This window comes from Gouania willdenowi, chromosome 8 (assembly GCF_900634775.1).
Source record: "Gouania willdenowi chromosome 8, fGouWil2.1, whole genome shotgun sequence".
Lineage (NCBI taxonomy): Eukaryota > Metazoa > Chordata > Actinopteri > Blenniiformes > Gobiesocidae > Gouania > Gouania willdenowi.
This window is the reverse complement of record NC_041051.1, coordinates 14,864,853-14,884,491: the sequence shown is the minus strand read 5'-3', so window position 1 is coordinate 14,884,491 and position 19,639 is coordinate 14,864,853. Positions and strand designations below refer to the sequence as shown.

Here is a 19,639-nt window from a genome sequence, read left to right as displayed (position 1 = left end):
GACATAATATTTAGGCGTCATGTCATTGACCCAAATACATGATAACAATTGATTTTTCTCAAACGAAGCACAATCCCTAAAGTAAACAATCACTGTCTGATTTTGCATTTTATCATCAACAATTCTCATTTAGGATGTAATGTTTATTTTGCCATGTGATAATCAACTAGCTTTACCTATTCCTTGGGTGCCTATTGTACATCTGGCTGAGGACTACAAATGAAAACTAGCCTTTTGGCTAACTCTGGCATATTCTACAGTTGAGCTGTTATGTTAATATGCACTGTCTTTGTAAATAAATAAATGTCAAATTTCAATAGGATCTGCAGTTTGGACCCCAGGTCTCATAGCTGTAAAAGTCACACAATTAAATACACAATTAAACTGTTAGCACAACCAAACAATATTTTTGTTTTTTCTGCAGGAGGCTCATTCTTGTGCCCTGTCCATTCCTGGACCAATGGTGAAGACTTAGCTGGAGATGTTCTGCGCCACAGGTGATAATCACTGCACAGATACACAAAGCTGGAGTGTTCAGGAGTTTATTAACGTACATAGGGGAATCTCTGGTAGCTTTTTACTACTTACGGTATATAGTTTCTAACATTAAAAAAAAAAAAAAGCATATTTGATCAACAGAGCCATACAAGTATTAAAGTGAAATTATTTCTATTAGCTAGTGCACAGGATTCTAAGTCTGGAAAACATTGCAATGACACAAATATGGATGATGTCTTCATCCATATTTGCAAAATCTAGAAATGCATATACCATTTACATTGAATGCGTCATGGCCATGTAAGCATGTGTCTCTTGCTTATTAACTAGTATTATGCACTATTGCAAACTACTAAAATACACTAGTTTGAACTAATATACTGTTTCTTTCAATCTTTTATTTTATTTTTATAACTGCAATCATTTGTCACCTGCATTGAATGGCTATGCAGGGGCTTGTCAGACTGGTGGAGAGGATGCTCCATTATGATGAAGGAGCATGGCCAGTGGGTGGAGTTAGCTGGTCATGATTACGTGCTGGACCTTATCTCAGACCTGGAGCTTCCTGCAGAGTTCCCAAAACAGAAAAGTTACTTCATCATCAGCACCGACAATCCAGCGAAAGTCAGAGCAAATGCCAGCCTGTGAGTATATGCACACGTGTAACGAATGTCAGCACACACACACACTACCACACATTCTCTCCTCCATTAGAGCTTTGCTTGGCAGTGGTTTTGACTCCGATGAGGACTTTCCTTCATCTTTTCCTCTCCACGACATCAGACCAGCCTACAGCCTGCCAGACTCCGAGGGTTACTACAGCCACGGTACTAAACTACACACGCAAATTGTGGGTAAAGAGATGCAAAATCACATCACGAGACTCTTTTGTTATTCAATTATATTAATCTTTTGTATTGCCTGACCTGATGTACAGTAATGTTTCAGTTTCAGTTTAATTGTTTGTTTCAGTCTAACAAATATTCAGACATAAATCACAACATTCAAGTTACCTATTTCAATAATACGTACAAAACAAATGCAAGCATTCAACAAGTACGTTTGAGTTGCCTTTTTTCAAATAATGCAAAAAATATATACTGTGTATATATGTGTGTGTGCGTGTGTGTGTTTCAGTCTAACAAATATTCAAACATAAATCACAATTTAAAAATATATTACAAGACTGAAACAGGCAGATGCAAAAATATTTACTGTATATGTGCAACATAAATCATAACGTTCAAGTTTCCTTTTCCAATAATACATACAAAACAAATGCAAGCATTCAACAAGTACATTTGAGTTGCTCTTTTTCAAATAGTACAAAAAATATATACTGTATATATATATATATATATATATATATATATATATGTACTTTCTTATATATACAACATTTAACAAAAAACACAAACATATTTCTACTGCTTCACATAACTCTGTTAAATATACTGTGACATTTTCCTTTTGAAATGAAATATTGTCACTCGTTTTTATTCAGTATTCCACACACAGACATCTTTGTTTAACGTCTAATCTTGCATTTGGTGAAATCAACATAAATTGATCTCTTAGGTTGTATTTTCTGGTCTGTAGATAGAAGTAATTTTGAACGCCTTCTGGTATGTAAAAACTGCTCAATCATCTTAGCATGCACAAATCACTTATTTATAGTTTGTTTCTTATTATCTCCTCTTAGTTGAGTCGGATGCGTTTAGTGAAGGACAGACACAGAGAGTGATGGACCATTACCTGGACAGTCTGTTTGAACCTGTGCTGTCTGATAGCAGCCTAGTGAGTATCATACGCATTGATGGAGTACACCCTACACATTATCTTAAATCTTCAACTTTGCATAATATACATAGGATTTTTTATGTAGGAGGGGCCATTTGAACAGAGTACTTTTGGACAACTGTGTTCCTAAAATTAAAAATGCTGAACTAAAGTAGATGTGGAATGAAACATGCAAGTTCTATTTAAATAATTTTGGTGTCAACAAAAGAGATTATATGTGAAACATGTGTTTGGATGTTTAAATATTTTCATTTTCAGATTAGATTTGAAAGAAAATGAATGTAATAACCTCCATATGACCTATTTTGATGAGTCCCTTGATGGTTCTGATGTAAGTGTACGTACATATTTAGTTTGGTGATGTCTGTAGAATGGATTATCAATGGTAGAGTAAGTAGACACTGCTGTTTTTAAAATGATGTAATACAATGATCTGAACATAATGAACCTGCCTACTTTGTTACAATCCACAGCAGTAATGTAGATAGTTTTCCCCTTAATGTAATCCTATTATTCAATTATTTATTATCTTTTAAGATGTTTAAAAAGCTACAAAGGAATAAAACATTGAATGTTTAGTACTTTTTAATTACTGAGCTCTGGCTTTTGGTGGATGACTAAATAAGATCATAAATACGTCATCAGTTAATATATACAGTTTATCTGAGAATAGTTTCCCATCCATCCATCCATCCATCCATCCATCCATCCATCCATCCATCCATCCATTTATCCATCCATCCATTTATCCATCCGTCTGTCTACCATATATTGCAGGTCTTTAACACACACTCTTATTCTTTACTTCCTATTATTCAGCTCCCTTATTCTGAATTGTTTGAGTGATGATGGCATGGAGAACATGTGATACACTCCCTCTGTTTGGCTATGAATGAAGCAGAGATGATTAGGTTACCTAGTAGACTACCGTACCTCACCCTGACAGAGGGCAGCGTGAATCATCTGCTTGGTGAACAACGCAGCCTCATCCAAAGTTTGGAATTCTGTTTTCTGTTGGTATGTTTATACATTTTAAAAGATGGATAATAGAAATAATGCTAAAATATCAATTGCACCGACCGTCATTATATTCGTAAACATAGAGGTTCAAAGTAACATTATGCTGGTTAAAAATATCTATATCTTTAGATGCTACCACATTTCTTTGTTCCTCTAGAATGGATGATTTCTGATGCAATACTCTTTTTTTTGTATTTTTCTTCAAGTTTTGGCCTCTTTGCATTTGTGTTTGAGCATCTTGTCCAGTTTGTACGGTATATCCTGGGGTGTATTCAGTTTGTGCAGCTGGACTGACACTGACACACTCAGAGAGGGTCTGAATTACCTGAAACAACTCACTACCTTTCTCGTGTTCCTTCAGTTACTTTCTCTTCCATTCTTGCTATCGCTCACATTTTGTTGCTCTGTTGGATGTCTTTTAAAATCCAGCGTTGCACTGCCTGCCTCCCACTGTATCATACTGCTAAATGTCCCTCAACTGCCTGTCTGTGTCAACCAGGACATGGAAAAGGCTGAAAGCCTTTCAGCGAGAATGAAAGGAGGAGGACGTATCGGCATCCCAGGTGGAGGAAGAGGAGAAGAAGAGAACCAGACAGCTCCCAGCAGACCTTATCCACCAGGAATACACCCCGGAGGTAAACTGGCTGTTGTCTTTAGGCTTGGTGCAGATAGTCCATTTACCATTGATGTTACTTCTTCTCTTAATGAATGGAAGACTTTCTTCGTGTGTCATCAAGGCTGATAAATCAATGTTTATAATGAGTGTTTTTACAAACGTTGGGACATGGATACGCCCAAAATACTTGTGACATTAAGTTGAACTGAATGTTTAAAAGAGTGGGTAATACATCCGTTTAGAGGCGAGCAGTCAGACCTTATATATAATTCATACAGAGCCATTCACTGTGTCCACGCGTGGCTCCTTTTCCATTGTGAACGTCTGTCAGCCTCATTCTTTCTCCCACTGCTGCATTCATTCTGGTTTATAGTTATAGCACTCTTGCCTTTTTAGTTTGTTTTAAATTGAAGTTGTAAATTGTGAGACACAAACTTTAAATCAAGTTGCACATGTGCAAAATGGATATCCTTTGACTTTATTATTCTCAGGCTTAAAGGGATCCTCCAGTGTTTTTACAAATGTGGCCTAAAATCTTTGAAATGTCCTTATTAGAAGATCTATGCTGAACAAAACCACCATATTCGTTTTATTAACTTTTAAAAATGGGACGACTTCTCCGTTTTACGACCTGTGCGTTGACATCTTGAAATCACGTGATTGATGACGTGGTTTGACCCTGTTAGCCCATTGTGTTCTATTGGAGTGGAGTGAAGCATTTAGGATCATTTAGCAGCTTTTTCAGTCAAAATGACAACTCATGCTGCTTTTGTTTGCTCTAAAAATCAGTAAAAGTTAAAAACTCTGATGTAATGCAATGAAATAAATTCATTTATTTAATTGCAATAATAAAATATGCATTGCTGTTAAAAGATTGCACTTCTTGTAGTGTTAACCTCCAACAGCATGTGCAAACAAGGTGAAAAAAAAAAAAAAAAAAAAAAAAAAAAAAAACTCTGATGTAAACCTCTTTTTTACTGAGAGATGATAAATTAAAACTGTGACCCGAAGTTAATAAAACAAATATGGTGCAAAAAATGTGTTTTGTTAGGCATAGATCTTCTAATAAGGACATTTCAAAGGTTTTATGCCACATTTGTAAAAACAGTGGAGGATCCCTTTAACACTTGAAACTGTGATGACTTGTTCTAAGTCTAAAGTCTAAAGTTTAGCTGCTAAAGTTAAGTAAACATTAAAACTATTTAAATTTTATTTCAAGCACTGCAGACTTTTCAGAGGTGCACTGAGGACTTTATAAATATACAGTATAAATGAACTGTATGTAGTTGTAGTTATTTGCGTAAGTAATAGTTGACTCATGAGAATTAAAACAAGAAAACTTCAACTTTGCTGATATTGTACCCAACAATACAGTTTTTATTTAATTTTTACAGTCTATTTAAAACCCATGAAAGACAACTAAAAACAATATTCAGTGTCAGACACCTTTGGAGCTATGTTGGCATTTAGTTAGGGTTAGGGTTTGGGGTTAGGATAACAAACGACAGCCTTCACGACACATTATTCATGCTAATGACAGGTGTAATGTCAGCCTTTATGTGTAAAACTTCAAGTAAAGTGTTACCCAATACTCCAGAGTTACTCTATTGCAGAGTGTGATTGTGTGTTATATGAGAGCTTGAAGTTGATTCGCTGGCAGCAGCTGACTAACAGCTACTCCTCCTGCCTGCTGCTTCTCAAGCCGTGCCAGTGCTTCCAGTAGCAGGAGGAATGATGCCACCCATCCCTGCCATGCCGATACCTTCACACCACCATCACTTTGAACAACACCAACATGAACAAGAGCAGGAACCTCATTATCACCAATACAATCACCCCCAGCAACCGTACCAGCGGCCTTCTTCTTCTTCTCCCACCACACCTGCCACTCGTGTGGCCCCCACCCCTTTGCCCACTCGCTCCCCCGCCGCCGCCCCAACATCTCCGTCCACTGCTAATAAAGCTCCTGATGCAGCATCTCAGGTCACTGGTGTCGCCCCTCTTCCTGGGGTGTCCTCACTTCCAGCCGCGCCTCTGGTTCCCGGCTTGCCTGTGATGACAGGTGTGCCAGGTATAACAAGAGTGTGTAATAGGTAGGGCTGGGCGATATGGAGTAAAAATCATATTTCAATATTTTTTTCTCAAAATGGCAGTAAATGTTATAAATCTCGGTAATTTTTATTTAAATCAAGTTTTACAGGGAAGACATTTCTGGGTTATGTTTGCTGATGCAAAATGCCACACAGGCTAAAATAACATTAAGTAATAAAAAAAATAACTTGTGCGTGTATCACAAACATGGGTGCACGAGCAGCCCCAAAAGTAAATGCACAAAATGACAGCACAAAATACACAAATTAACAGAGAAATACACAAATTACCAGAGAAACACACAAAAAACAACAACACAATGGGACAACAGAAATAAATAAAAGAAAAAAAAAACCTTACAAATAAATAAAGAAATATACAAAAGAGCAACAAAAAGAGAAAAAAAATGCACAATGGGACAACAGAAATACATAACAGAACAAAAATAAGCAAAAAGACACAAAAGGAGAAAAAATACACAATGGGACAACAAAAATTGCAGAACAACATACAGTACATACCAAAAAACACAGAAAACTACTCAGGAAGACATCCAGAATTCCCGAAAAATACACAAAAGAACAACAAAAATAAATTGGGCAACAAAATACACAAAAGGGGGAAAGACGTACACCATGGGACATTTATTAACTAACAGCTGCACTATATGTGCCACTTTTGGCTTTTTCTCCTCTAAGGGACAGCACGTGTGAGTGAGTTCTGTAGTGTGGCTTGTTTAGATGAAGCTCTGGGTTAAGACACACTCAGAAATCCATCTAACTGTGCTTTTCATGCTGTTCTGAGAGGAAGCAAAAGCAACTATTTTAATACAAAATAAAATATATCGATATAGGCAATATTGTAATTTTCTATATGACTAAAATAGTGTACTCGATATATCTTGAATCTCGCTATATTGCCCAGCCCTAGTAATAGGTTTACCCGCATGTGTGGCCTGAGGCGTGTAGGGCATTACTATTGTGTGCAGCAAAATAAAAAGTTGTTATTAGTTACTCTTTTTCTGTTAACTTTTTGTGTGGCGTTCGTTTGAAGAATGTGTTACCGTTTGCTGTGTTTCTTAGCAGAATATTACATCATCTCACTGGAATTGATATGTTTTACAGGAATGGAGCCGGTCATGTTGACTCAACAACAGCAGGCTATCATCAATCAGCAAGCTATCATTCTGGTTAGACACATTTTCTCCTAACACCTGAAATGACAATATTGCAGATTATTTGCTGTGTAAAAATAGCAATTTTTCAAAATAAGATTCAGACATCTGACTTTTTAAAAAGGAAATTGTTGAACTTTATTCACCTCATGACATTTCTTTCTAAGTAAATCAATGGTTCCCAACATTTTTCTTGTCGTGACCCCATTTTTATATTATCATATCAATAATTTCTGGTGACCCTAGAGACAATTTTCTCTAAAATTAGTTTTTGATCACGTTTGTTATTCTCTGTTGCAAATACAGAGTAGCCAGTAATAGTGCACAAAGTGACAATATGCGCCTGCTCAGATACTTTCTTTTACTGGATTTTATTTGAACTCGATTTAACTTTGAGAAAATTAAAGTATAGAAATACAGTTGTTTGAGAACGTGTGTGGTGTTTTAATTTGAAAAGCCACCTGCCTTTTCCTGCACTGTGTATCTTTTCTTTGATATTGTGCATTGTTTTTTGCAAAATAGATATGTAAAAGTAAAATATAAATCTAATTTAATTTTTTTTAAAAAATGTACAATTATAAGCATTTTTTTAAATGTTATTATTACTAGACATTTCTGGCGACCCCATTTTATTTCCAGGCGACCCCACATGGAGTCACAACCCCAAGGTTAAAAAACCCTGAAGTATGCTGTATGCTATTTTTCAATATGCTACAATTGTTAGTAAGCCCATATCAAGAGATAAAAACACATACTAAATATATTTTAGTAACAACCCCCAGCCTTAGCTTTATGACGACGGACAACAGTTAACTATGCTCCAATCAAAAAAAATGATAATAATAATAATGCTATTGTAGTTCAAAATACTGCAATTTCTGTTGCTTCTGATTGACAAAGCTGGTTCTCAAAAATAAGACTTAAAGAACTCATGCGATACAGATGATCACTTCCTATCTTTGTGTTTATGGTGTAGGCTCAGCAGATGACCATGCAGGCTATTGCCTTCCAGCAGCAGATGTTGTCCTCCTTCCCTCCTGTTGCTCCAGCCCCGCAGTCTCCACCCTCATATCATCACACGCACAGGCCTCAGCGCTCACACACACCGAGTCCTGTGGGTAAACACACATGAAATACACAAAATGAATGAACACATACTGTAAGTAGTCATGTGTCTTCTGCAGACCAAAGAAGTGGAGGAGCGTCCAAAAAGCCCTCAGCGGAGAAATAGTAAGTTTTAGTTCTTCATGACGGTGGCTTAGTGGTTAGCACATCCGCCCCACAGCAAGAAGGTCCTGGGTTCAAGCCCTGGGGTGGACTTGGGTCCTTTCTGTGTGGAGTTTGCATGTTCTCCCCGTGCTGCGTGGGTTTCCTCTGGGTCCTCCGGCTTCCTCCCACAATCCAAAAACATGACGGAGTCTCTAAATTGCCCATAGGAGTGAATGAGAGAGTGAGTGGTTGTCTGTGTCTGTGTTGCCCTGTGATGGACTGGCGCCCTGTCCAGGGTGAACCCCCGCCCAGCGCCCTATGAGAGCCAGAGATTGGCACCGGCAGACCCCCACGACCCTGTTAAACGGGAATAAGCGGGTATGAAAATGGATGGATGGATAGTTCTTCATGGGAGATTTAAATATTACATTTGATTTTAAAGTTGCAAAAATGATCAAAGCTGGCTTGAAAAGAAGAAGAAAGTATAACTTTTGCAAACTTTGATTGTGATTGTATGTATAACAATTCCTTAAAATTCAACCAAACATCAGAAAATGAAAACATGTATTGATTAAGGCATTATTATTATTATTATTATTATTATTATTATTATTATTATTATTATTATTATTATTATTATTATTATTGTTGTTGTAAGGGCCATAGACACTATTTTAGTAATAGTATCTATTGTGTTTAAATATTAAGATTTTTTAGAATGATTTGTTTAAGTTGGTCATAATTTTATATTAGTTTAAAATGCATAATTTAGGGATATGATTGTGTGTTAAAAAAGATCTATATTTGTCGACTGTGTGTTATGACGTTACTCTTTATTATTCATTACGGTGATTGGATGTAACGTACGTCAATCATATTTTTGAAGGCAGAAGGAGGTTGTAATGTAATGAAACGTGGTGTTAAATATTCCGCTTACATGGCTTATATTATTATTATTATTATATTTAGCGGTTGCTTTTGTGGTTAGTGTGTCTTGGGGGGGGATGATGATGGCAATTATGAACCAACACATAACAATGTCAAACTCCAGGTCCAACACGTGGCCCTCCTCCTGAGGACGTGGTGCGACCTAGCCTGAATAACACTGAACGCAACGAACCCAGCCACGACATCAAAGACATCGTCAAACAGCATCAGCCTTCAGGAGCAAGCCCCTCCCATGGACCTGCTACACAAAAGTAATACATACACAGGAAAAAAAAAACACTGCAATATTGATAATAATGATCTGTCAAATTTAAATTTGTAGAAAAAGTGACGGCAAGACTTTTGCAAGGAAGCCGGATCCTCATGACGAGGCCATGGAGATCCTCAAAGACCAGATGGCTAACCCACCTCAACCAGTAATCAACCTACACACACACAAACCTACACAAATGTACCGTAACTGTAGGTTTGACCTGTTCCTTTGTCTTAGTCTCCAAAGAAGGCTCACATTTCTAAACCCAAAGACCCGATGGGTCCCTCCAGTTCTAAAAGAACCCGGTCGCCGCCTTTGGGTAAAATATTCCCTTATTATCTACGACTTCATTAAAAAAAAAAAAAAAAAAAAACAATAAAGAAAGATTTCTGCATGTGATAAAATCAACCAATGGCAAAAATCCTGTCCTGTGCGTATGTGTGTGTGTTCCAGTCTCCAGAGATCTGCCAGTCGAGGAGGAGATCATTCAGACTCAACTTCACAGCAGATCCAGTGATGAGTATTACACTTACTCCAATGTCCCATGGAAACTCTATTTGAGGAAAGAGGTGTGTTTTTATTGAATAATGGCGCAAAAATAGCACTGAAATGTTCAATTTTCAAATAAGATGTGTTTAAAATAAACTCAATATTTACAGGTTTTTTATCCAAAAGAGACATTCAACAATCCTCTAGTCCTAGACCTGCTCTTCAGACAGGTTTGTCTCTAAATTTAGAGTTTAATACTTTCACATTTTATTGACTTTTGTTCATATCTTGTCAAAAAAAAAAAAAATATATATATATATATATATATATATATATATATATATATATATATATATATAGATTTACCAAAGATTGACAGCAAACACGTTTTAATAACAGTTTACAAACTATTGGCAGGTTGTACACGACACCTTTTCTGAAGCCTGCATCCGTATCACCCTGCAGGAAAGGCAGAAAATGAAAGCCTTGCTTGGTGAGACAAACTCAAAAAAATTCCTTCAGTGCTTCACTTTTAGACAAATACCAGCTTTTTGTTTTCATACATTAGATGTCTCAGTATGCAATAACTCTAACCAATTATTATTAATATTTTTTAAATTCTTTACAGCGGAGAACAATTTCGATCAGGTTTCAGGAACAAATGACGAAAACGTGAAAACGAAAGTGATCGGAATGGCCAGAGACTCGTGGGAGATTTACTTCTCACGCCTTTTCCCAGCCTCTGTGAGAACCTCTTCATCTATACCTGCTTATCTTACATGATTGTAGGGAATGTTAGATCCTTATAGAAAACTCATTCTGGGCCAAAAACTAAATAAATTCCCTGAAGAAGACACTTGTCAAACAAATATCAAAAAGAATCTCCCAAATACCCTACATTACCGTGAAGTGATTCAATAGACCCTTTGATTGTTTGTAAACATTGTGACGTATTTTGTTGGGCGGGGCTTAACCTGGAGGCAAACCACCATAGATATATATAAACACTAGATGACTTACCCGTGTTGTTAGACAATGGGAAGCGACGTCGCAACGTGGCGACCACCTCAGACAACTGGCCTCGTTCATTACATTGATGTCAATGGTACTATTTAAATAACCCTAATTTGCTCAATTTTCTACCAACTTTCAAACGGCAAGTGGTAATTTCAAAATGTACAAGCATCCTATGTCATACCTACGTATAATATGGTTTGTAATAAGGCAAACCGTTTGTAAATCAATCAATATTTCATCGCGTTAAGGGCATTTTTGTTTATGCCGATCACTCATCTTCCAACCGCTACCGTAGAGCGCGTCAGAATGTCAGAACATCAGTTGTCTGAAGTAAGATGGCCGCCGTTGAGCTACGCTGGTGAATCTCGTTTGCATCATTGAGTGTTTATATATATCTACGCTTTAGCCAGCAGCGTTTCCCATGACGTGGGCCATTAAGGGGTCTATTGAAATTAATAAAAAATAGTTTTGTTCTATGAAAGGAAAGCTCAGGGAGAACAATTTCATTGGACTTTCTTATCTTGTTATCTTTTTAGTATATAGAATTAGAAGAATAGAATCTATTTTCAAAAAATGATGGTCCTTGATTCGTGTGCGTGTGTGTGTGTGTGTGTGTGTGTGTGTGTAGGGAAGCGTGGGGACAGGTGTGCAGGTGTTGTCTGTGTCTCATAAAGGTATCAAGTTGCTGAAGATGGTCAAGAGCAGCTCTACAGCTTCCGACTACTTCAGAGTGCTGAGGCCTTACAAGTGAGCCTTGTAGAAAATAGAAAATAGTTCACATTGTTTTATTTTTTTGGTGAATGTAAAGGTAAATAATTTTTTATAGATATTTTACAAAATAAAAGCTGTTCTTTAGCTTTTTTCAGTCTTTAGAGTCAATGCCGTAATAAATGCTTTAAAATGTGACTTTAACTTTGACATCCTGACACATGTCTCTTCCTGTGCAGCTACTCGGACATCCTGTTTGTCTCTATTCCTTCCAAGAACATGCTAGAGTTCAATCTGACCAATGAGAAGCTGATCCTGTTCTCCGCCAAGGCCCCACAGGTCAAACATATGATCGACCACTTCCTCACAGAGATCAAGAAGGTTTGAGTGAATCTCTAGAAGCATGTAATGTAATGTAATCATTGTACAGTAGAGGACCTCTGTTTGTCAATCTCTGACTACCTGTGGGTCAGCTGCTCAGGTGTGAGTGTCAACATGTTGTGCTGTTGTCAGGACTCCCAATACGTGGTGGCAGTGAGAAATTACATCATTGAGGACCGAAGTCAGCTGAGCTTTCACAAAGGGGACATTATCAGACGCCAGCACATGGACGGGCTGGAGGCTGGTGAGGCAAATGCCACCCACACACATAGACACACACACACACTCACACGCACACACACGCAACCACTATCACACCACCACAAAAATGTCCAACATGTACTGTGTTGCTGCTGTTAATTGAAAGCACTGTGTTTGTGTGCACATTTGTCTGTGCCTGTATGTTAACAGGTAAATATTATGGCTGCATTGTGAGAAAGAAAGTCATACTTCTAGAGGAGTTGAAGCGAGATACTCCCGAGTTTGGTAGGTGCCTTAATCTCAACATCATGTCTGTGTGTCTGAGATTTTTTTAATTTTGTGTGTTAACTTCCCCGCTCTCCCCCCTCTGCACCCCCCTGCACCCAATAACTTTGGTATAATTTATGCAACATCACACTGCTCTGCACCTGCCACTTTGTCATTTCATTCATTATTCTGCACTACAGCAATATACAGCACCATATTTATATACATTTATTTTCATATTCATATCTGCACTCTAACTGTATATATTATATATTCTACATTGTCATGTTTTTGTGTTTGTAAATGTTTTGGGGCAGGGAGAACAGTAATTTCGATTCTCCACATGTCTTGCACATATCGTGGAATCGAGAAATGGTTTCCAACCATTTCTCATTATCTCATGCAAGCTGAGAAGTATTTTAGGATCTCGTGTGTGTGTGTGTTTGTTCAGGATGGAAGTTCGGGGCAGTGTTTGGAAAGTCAGGAGTGTTTCCCATCGAGTACGTGCGGCCCGTGGCTGCTCCTGACTTCCTGGGTCTTCCCCCTGAGCGCGTGGAGCCTCGGGACAGACAGGGACGAGTGGCTGCTTCAGCTGCTGTTGCTGTTGCAATGGGCTCCACCGTAGCAGCTCATGAATTTGACCTTTCCACCGAGGTGCAGAACATGTTTTTAGTTTTCTAAACCACTTCCCACTATACACTGGTGACCAGACGTCCCGATTTACTCCGGACAGTCCCTGTTTTCAGAGTTGCGTCCCGTGGCCTTGTCAATTTCCCCCAAACCATTAATTTGTCCCGGTTTTTCACAAGCTCTGTCCCGTTTGTCCCATTTATTAAGAAATGAACGTCTGTTGCCTCTGACAGAAAAGACCCTGAAAGCAGCAGCGCATTTCACTTAAAACATGATCTCTGTGGACTGTGAGCTGTCATACACAACAGTTGCCATAGTAGCGCTTAAAATATAAACCAATTCAAATCCTCAAAAGTCTTCCACGCATTTCCAACTCGATGTTGATTGGTTGATTCAATTCAATTCAATTCAATCTTAATTTATATAGCAAAAATTACAACAAAGTCATCTCAAAGTGCTTAACAAAATATAGAGTCCATAGTAAGACCCAACAAGATCCACATGATGGCATTGACAATATTACTTGTTTGCTTCGTCTCATGCTTTCTCCATCGTTTATTTATTAATTTGAGCAGCATATTACAAATTCATTTTACATAATAACAAAACTAAAACAATTGTGCTCAAAAGGAGCAGGAAGAAGTTCAAAGAACTCATAAAAACCAACCCCTCATTTCTCGTGCATCTAAATCATCACTAGACAAACTTTCAGCGTATACTCGTGCAAACAACACATGCCTGAGTCTATGCTTGTACATTATTAACAATCGTTTATGGTCGTACAATCAAAGGAAAAAGAAAAGCACAATTTAAAATCATACAAATAACAAAGCACGTCATACTTTCCGTTTATGGTCGAGTTAGTAATTACGAGTATTCTCCAGCATATTTCCTAAAAATAATGTCTTTATACATTCTTTTTTTTTTTTCTCTTGTCTGCACATTCTGTTGAAGGTTAACACTACAAGAAGTGCAATCTTTATACATTCTTTTAAAGTGTCCTTGTTCTTGGCTTCTCTTTGTCTCTTTATCCAACTCCTTCAAAACAAATTTATGTTAATTTAAAATGTAGCTTTATTTCTGACTGATGGCCACTTTAAATTTGGTTCAGCCGTTGCAATAATACATTTCATCCAAAAAGAAGAACAAACAAATGTAATTTATGTGACCTTTTTTCATTACTAATAAAAGCATATGCAAATAGTTTATTTTGAAAATCTGTCGTCTTTTTTGGTTAAATTACTGTCCCTGTTTTGAGTTTTAAAAATCTGATTATATTTTTGGACAATTTTTTACCCCCACTAAATATTTATGCTCTTAAAACTTTCAATAGCTTTGACCGTGGATCTTTCTGTGTGCACCTTAGGTGATCAATGAGATGTATGGGGACAGCCACAGCGACGAGTTGAACGATGTGCCTCTGCACAGCAGCCAATATCAAATGGCTGTGTTTGCCAAAAAGTACTTCAGAGGAGCACAAAAAATCACAAGGTTTGATATACGCCCAACACACCTAAATTAGTCCTTGAGCTGAGATTTGACAAATAATCCAATTTTGCCAGCTAAAATATACTGCTATCTTTGTCCTCTAGTGATCAGAGAGCCAAGAAGGGGAAGGATGGCAGAGATCCCATTGATATGATCAAATTTTCCAAGGTAATCATTATTTCCTGACTACTACTTCTTCTGATTTTCATGCTGAAACATTCCACATTTGTTTCTTATAGTCTCCAATCCAGGAGTCACTGATCGACTTCTCAGACGCTGGAATGAACCGAGTGGCAATGGATATCTTCTTAGGTGAGTGCAGGAGAGGACAGAAGGCAAAATTGTAGTGTTTTTAGGATGATAAGATATCAAATCTTGCTTTACAGCTGTAATGAAGTTCATGGGAGACTTTCCAATGAAAGGGCAGACTGAACAGGACTTGGTCACTACAATTTTGAAGGTACAAAGCCACACACTTTAAAACAAACTATTTCTCTGAATCTAGTTAGATTTATTTGTCTCGTACTTGCATACGTACTGTATAGTTAAGCGAGGACCATGGCCTCATAAAGGATGAAGCCTACTGCCAAGTCATGAAGCAAGTCACAGCCAACAGCAGCTCCAAACCGTAAGCAGGCCACAGCAGACGACACGGTTGTTTACACAGAGGATCTAAGTTTGGATTGATGTGTTTTTGGTGTAGGGACAGTTGTCAAAGAGGATGGAGACTGATGTACATCCTCACTGCTTTCCATCGCTGCTCTGATGTCATGAAGCCCTTTCTGCTGACGTTCCTACAGGATGCCAGTGTCAGCCATGGGCAGCAGTTCCAGGGTAAACATCTTTTACTCTATGTTTAACATTAGCTCCTGAGCTAAATGTGTTATCAATGTGTCGCATGAGGCATTTATTGGCCCATGCGTTTAACTTTCAGGTATCGCCCAGATATGTGAACAAAACCTGAGGAGGACGTTTCAATACGGCGGACGCACACAGTATCCCAACAGCATGGAGCTGAAAGCTATGTTGGTTAGTTCCTGCCTTTAACATGTGTATCTACATTATGCACACTGGATGAATGGGTAAATGAATCAATGGTTGAATATTTTATTTCAAACAACAAAGTAACGCCTTTGTTCAGTTTAAATAAAGTATATTACAATATGGAGCTTATGCATATGTACGTTGTCTTACCAATAAATAAATCAGGAAGACTGTAGTTTCATGTTAAAAATTTTAATTTTGCTCCAAAATGAGGATAATGTATTTAGCAACACAGATATTGTCTTTGCATCTTCTATTTGCACACCTTACTGTATATCTGTCCTCAGTAAAAATTGTTTGTGCTCTTCATATTTATAGGCTGGGCGAAGCTCCAAGAGACAGCTGTTCCTGCTTCCAGGTGGGATTGAAAGGAACTTGAAAATCAAGACCTGCTCTGTAAGTGGGATCATAAAATCCATGGGAGATCACTTAACTGGCTTTTGTATAAGTATCAGTATCAGAAGACGTTTTTTTTTTTTTTTTTTTTTAATTAAAAATGTGATTAAAAGTCGTTCAATTAAATTCTACACATTAAAACTCTGCATTTGGTTCCATATCTGGCCAAATTATTTGGGTCCAAATTTCATGCAAATGAATTAATATTTAGAGGTTGCACAAGACACTTGAAAATTGCTCCGTACTATAACATATCGAGCTGAATAAAAAAAGGCATATTGGAATTATTGGTGGTTTTGTTCTGTAAAAACAAACTGAAAGTTGCATAAAAATGTTACTTAGAAAGTCCAGCAGCCACTGTGGCTTGGTTGACATCTGCTGGAGGAATTCTTAAGAATTTTGTGGCAAATCCAGAGTTTCAAAGAAACACATCGTGCCGATGGTGACAAAATCACTGATCTGCTTCCATTTATAATCTGCTTGATTAAGGCCTTAACGCTTTGGTGGAACCTATGAACCTTTATTTTCCATAAAGTTACGTATATAATGTATATGTAATTGGTCGATTTTCAGGAAACTGTATGCCGCTTGTGCAACCTCTAAAACAAACGTGTCAAACTTTAGGCCTGGGGGCCAAACTTGGACCTTTAATGCATCAAATTTGGCCTTTAGGTTTGAATCAAAATGACAGAAAACATGAATCATTTTGTAGTAATTCAGTTGTAGATATCTCAGCCCTTCTAAATACATATATAGAAATAGAAAGTCCAAAATATTTGCCGAGCCGCACAGTTTTCCCACTCATTCATCACATGATGGCAGTCATTTTTAAACGCAAATCTTTATCTTTTCCAAAATACTGCAATTTCATGAAAATTTTTTCACACATTTTTTCCAAATTACATAAAAATTGGTCACAAACTCAAGGAAATATTTAGATTAGATATTATCTGTAACTTCCATCACTTTACAGATATTTATAGGGCAGAATAATGTTGAGATTGCTTGTTTGCGGCCCAATTGAGATCAGAGTGGTCCGTGTTTGACCCTTGAACTAAAATATGTTTGACACCCCTGCTCTAGAACATCTTTTTTATCTTCCACATTTCATCCTAAATCATCTTCTGGATGACAAATCTAATGCAGGGTTCTCACCGAGAATTTACCATGCTTTGATGGACCACTCTACCCTTGATATTTAATGTATACAATGAAATAAGTACCTGTATATTTGCTTGTAAATCCAGGCCTAATAAAGAAAATGATACTGAAAGTGTTTGTCATGCTTTTTTTGCAAAAGGTTGCTGCTCACATTACTAAACAAAATACTTTGGAGTGCCTCGTACAAAACCTGGGGTTTTGGAACCTTTTCATTGATTGGACCTAATATTTCAGGTGGCGTTGGATGTGATTGAGGAGCTTTGCTTTGAGATGGGACTTCAGAGGGCAGAGGCTCTGGATGAATATGCCGTCTTTCTGGTCACACATAAGGGTAACAAATATCCCACTATGGTGGAATTCATTTTGAAATCAATGACTGTTCTGTGCACATCTATAAAGGACAAGTCTAGGATTACAGCATAACGACTCTTTTGTCTTTGTAAAGGTCAGAATGTGCGTCCTCTAAACAAGCGTGAGTACATCCTGGACATTGCTACGGAGGCTGAGCCAATGGATGCCAACTACAGTCTTTGGTTCCGGAGAGTCATATGGAGTCTTGCTCTGAAGCTTGACAATGAACTGTACGTGACCATGCACTATAACCAGGTACGGAAGATGGGTGATGTTAAAACTGTCAGAGTTGTTGGTGTGCGTTTTGTTGTTGTAAGTAAACCAGTGGTATGTTGATAGTTTAATAAATATATACTGTATAATGCTGTGCGATCTAATGATATACAGTATATCGTAGTGCGATACAAAAACGTCTAGTTTAGCGCAACAAAGATGCAGAAAATAGATAATGTGGTATGCGGAGGTGAAACGCTGCTTTTTTCAGTCAGATTGGGTCCCCCGGAGCCACCACAATCATCAATTAGTCTGGTTACAAACTGTGTCACTACAGCCAATATGACTCTTCCAAGCAAAATAGATGCAAACGTGTCTCACAAATGGAAGTGTTGATTTACGCCTAACCAAACATCTACTATCATACTGTACTGTATATGATCTTTGACGGAGCTTGTGAGTAAATTTCACTACAGGTACGGTTTAAAACGATAGCAGTGAGCATTATTGTTGGCATTTCAACATACAAATGTACAAATCAGAACACTTGCGACAACAGTATATGTAGCAAAAAAAGCAGATTCTTAAAAGAGAAGTACCATTTATATTGGGATTTTTTTTAAAGTTTATTTTTATATATAATGAATAGGGATTTTCAGTTCATTTCATGTAGATTTAAGGAAGAAATACTGTATCGAGATATTTATCATTATCAGGATATACAGTTAATCTACCTATATTGTGATGTAAAATTTTCTCCATATCGCACAGCACTAATACTAATACTACTATTTGTTATATCTTATTATTATTTTATTATTATTATTTATTACATTTATTTCTATTGTATTTTTTCTTCCTTTATTTAATTATTGTTTGATACTGTTATATTTCCTGTTTCCTATTTCCTACATAGTGTTTATGCCTTGTATTATGTAATTCTATTGTATTTTTTCTTCCCTTATTTAAATATTGTTTGATGCTGTTACATTTCCTGTTTCCCTGTTTTTTTTGGAGCTGCTGCAACATCTAAATTTCCCCCATTGGTGGGATCAATAAAGTTTGATCCTATCTTATCTTAAGGTGTTACCAGACTACCTGAAGGCGTTGCTGAGTGTTGTTCCTCAGGGCAAAGCGAGTGAACAACATCAACAACAGATTGCAAGGCTGGCTGCCCTTCAGCATCGTGCCAAGGACACCATCTACCTTCCTACAATGTAACCATAAATGCTGAGTATTGTACACACACATTAATATATTTGTATGACATGAATCCTAAACCATGTGGTGCACGTGTTTAAAGCTACAGCTACACGTGTACATTGACTGTGGACACGCTGTATAGAGACAAACACCAACGTCACTGATTTGTTCCTGGTTTTTTTTTCCGTCTTATTGTCTGTGTAGTCGTGAAGTGCAGGAGTGTGTTCCAACACAGTTCTACAGCAAGCAGGGTTCACAACAATGGCTCAACATGATAACTCAACACATGCAACATGTTCAGCCCTTAAACCCACACCAGGCCCGGGCACAGTTTCTTGGTAAGAGTTTAATGTTTTTGATAACAGCTCACAAACACAAGACAAACACTGAATATTGTAAATGTATATATGGAGATTTAAATGTGTCAATAAAAAGCTTTTACTTTCTAAAAAATGAAACATTTTTATTTTATTTTAACAGG

General features: G+C 37.4%; 1 protein-coding gene across 6 annotated transcripts in view; it reads left to right on the top strand.

Moving 5' to 3' along the window:
• The window catches only part of myo15aa (myosin XVAa), a 55,750-nt gene that overhangs the window by 34,174 nt on the left and 1,937 nt on the right, over positions 1 to 19,639 (top strand). For 5 of the 6 annotated variants that reach the window (XM_028455342.1, XM_028455343.1, XM_028455340.1 and 2 more), the window contains 32 exons: positions 425 to 497; positions 951 to 1,142; positions 1,213 to 1,325; positions 2,201 to 2,295; positions 3,818 to 3,953; positions 7,150 to 7,214; positions 8,176 to 8,313; positions 8,384 to 8,429; positions 9,460 to 9,607; positions 9,679 to 9,772; positions 9,847 to 9,928; positions 10,063 to 10,178; positions 10,269 to 10,328; positions 10,516 to 10,591; positions 10,727 to 10,842; positions 11,744 to 11,862; positions 12,063 to 12,204; positions 12,337 to 12,448; positions 12,616 to 12,690; positions 13,124 to 13,326; positions 14,669 to 14,793; positions 14,895 to 14,958; positions 15,030 to 15,102; positions 15,177 to 15,250; positions 15,336 to 15,418; positions 15,494 to 15,624; positions 15,725 to 15,819; positions 16,153 to 16,230; positions 17,626 to 17,722; positions 17,837 to 17,997; positions 19,039 to 19,172; positions 19,363 to 19,496. In XM_028455342.1, the coding sequence (XP_028311143.1) occupies positions 425 to 497; positions 951 to 1,142; positions 1,213 to 1,325; positions 2,201 to 2,295; positions 3,818 to 3,953; positions 7,150 to 7,214; positions 8,176 to 8,313; positions 8,384 to 8,429; positions 9,460 to 9,607; positions 9,679 to 9,772; positions 9,847 to 9,928; positions 10,063 to 10,178; positions 10,269 to 10,328; positions 10,516 to 10,591; positions 10,727 to 10,842; positions 11,744 to 11,862; positions 12,063 to 12,204; positions 12,337 to 12,448; positions 12,616 to 12,690; positions 13,124 to 13,326; positions 14,669 to 14,793; positions 14,895 to 14,958; positions 15,030 to 15,102; positions 15,177 to 15,250; positions 15,336 to 15,418; positions 15,494 to 15,624; positions 15,725 to 15,819; positions 16,153 to 16,230; positions 17,626 to 17,722; positions 17,837 to 17,997; positions 19,039 to 19,172; positions 19,363 to 19,496 (3,450 nt within the window). Of the gene's footprint in view, positions 1 to 424; positions 498 to 950; positions 1,143 to 1,212; positions 1,326 to 2,200; positions 2,296 to 3,817; positions 3,954 to 7,149; positions 7,215 to 8,175; positions 8,314 to 8,383; positions 8,430 to 9,459; positions 9,608 to 9,678; positions 9,773 to 9,846; positions 9,929 to 10,062; positions 10,179 to 10,268; positions 10,329 to 10,515; positions 10,592 to 10,726; positions 10,843 to 11,743; positions 11,863 to 12,062; positions 12,205 to 12,336; positions 12,449 to 12,615; positions 12,691 to 13,123; positions 13,327 to 14,668; positions 14,794 to 14,894; positions 14,959 to 15,029; positions 15,103 to 15,176; positions 15,251 to 15,335; positions 15,419 to 15,493; positions 15,625 to 15,724; positions 15,820 to 16,152; positions 16,231 to 17,625; positions 17,723 to 17,836; positions 17,998 to 19,038; positions 19,173 to 19,362; positions 19,497 to 19,639 lie in introns of those variants that run through there. The other variant, XR_003674643.1, reaches the window with a different exon arrangement.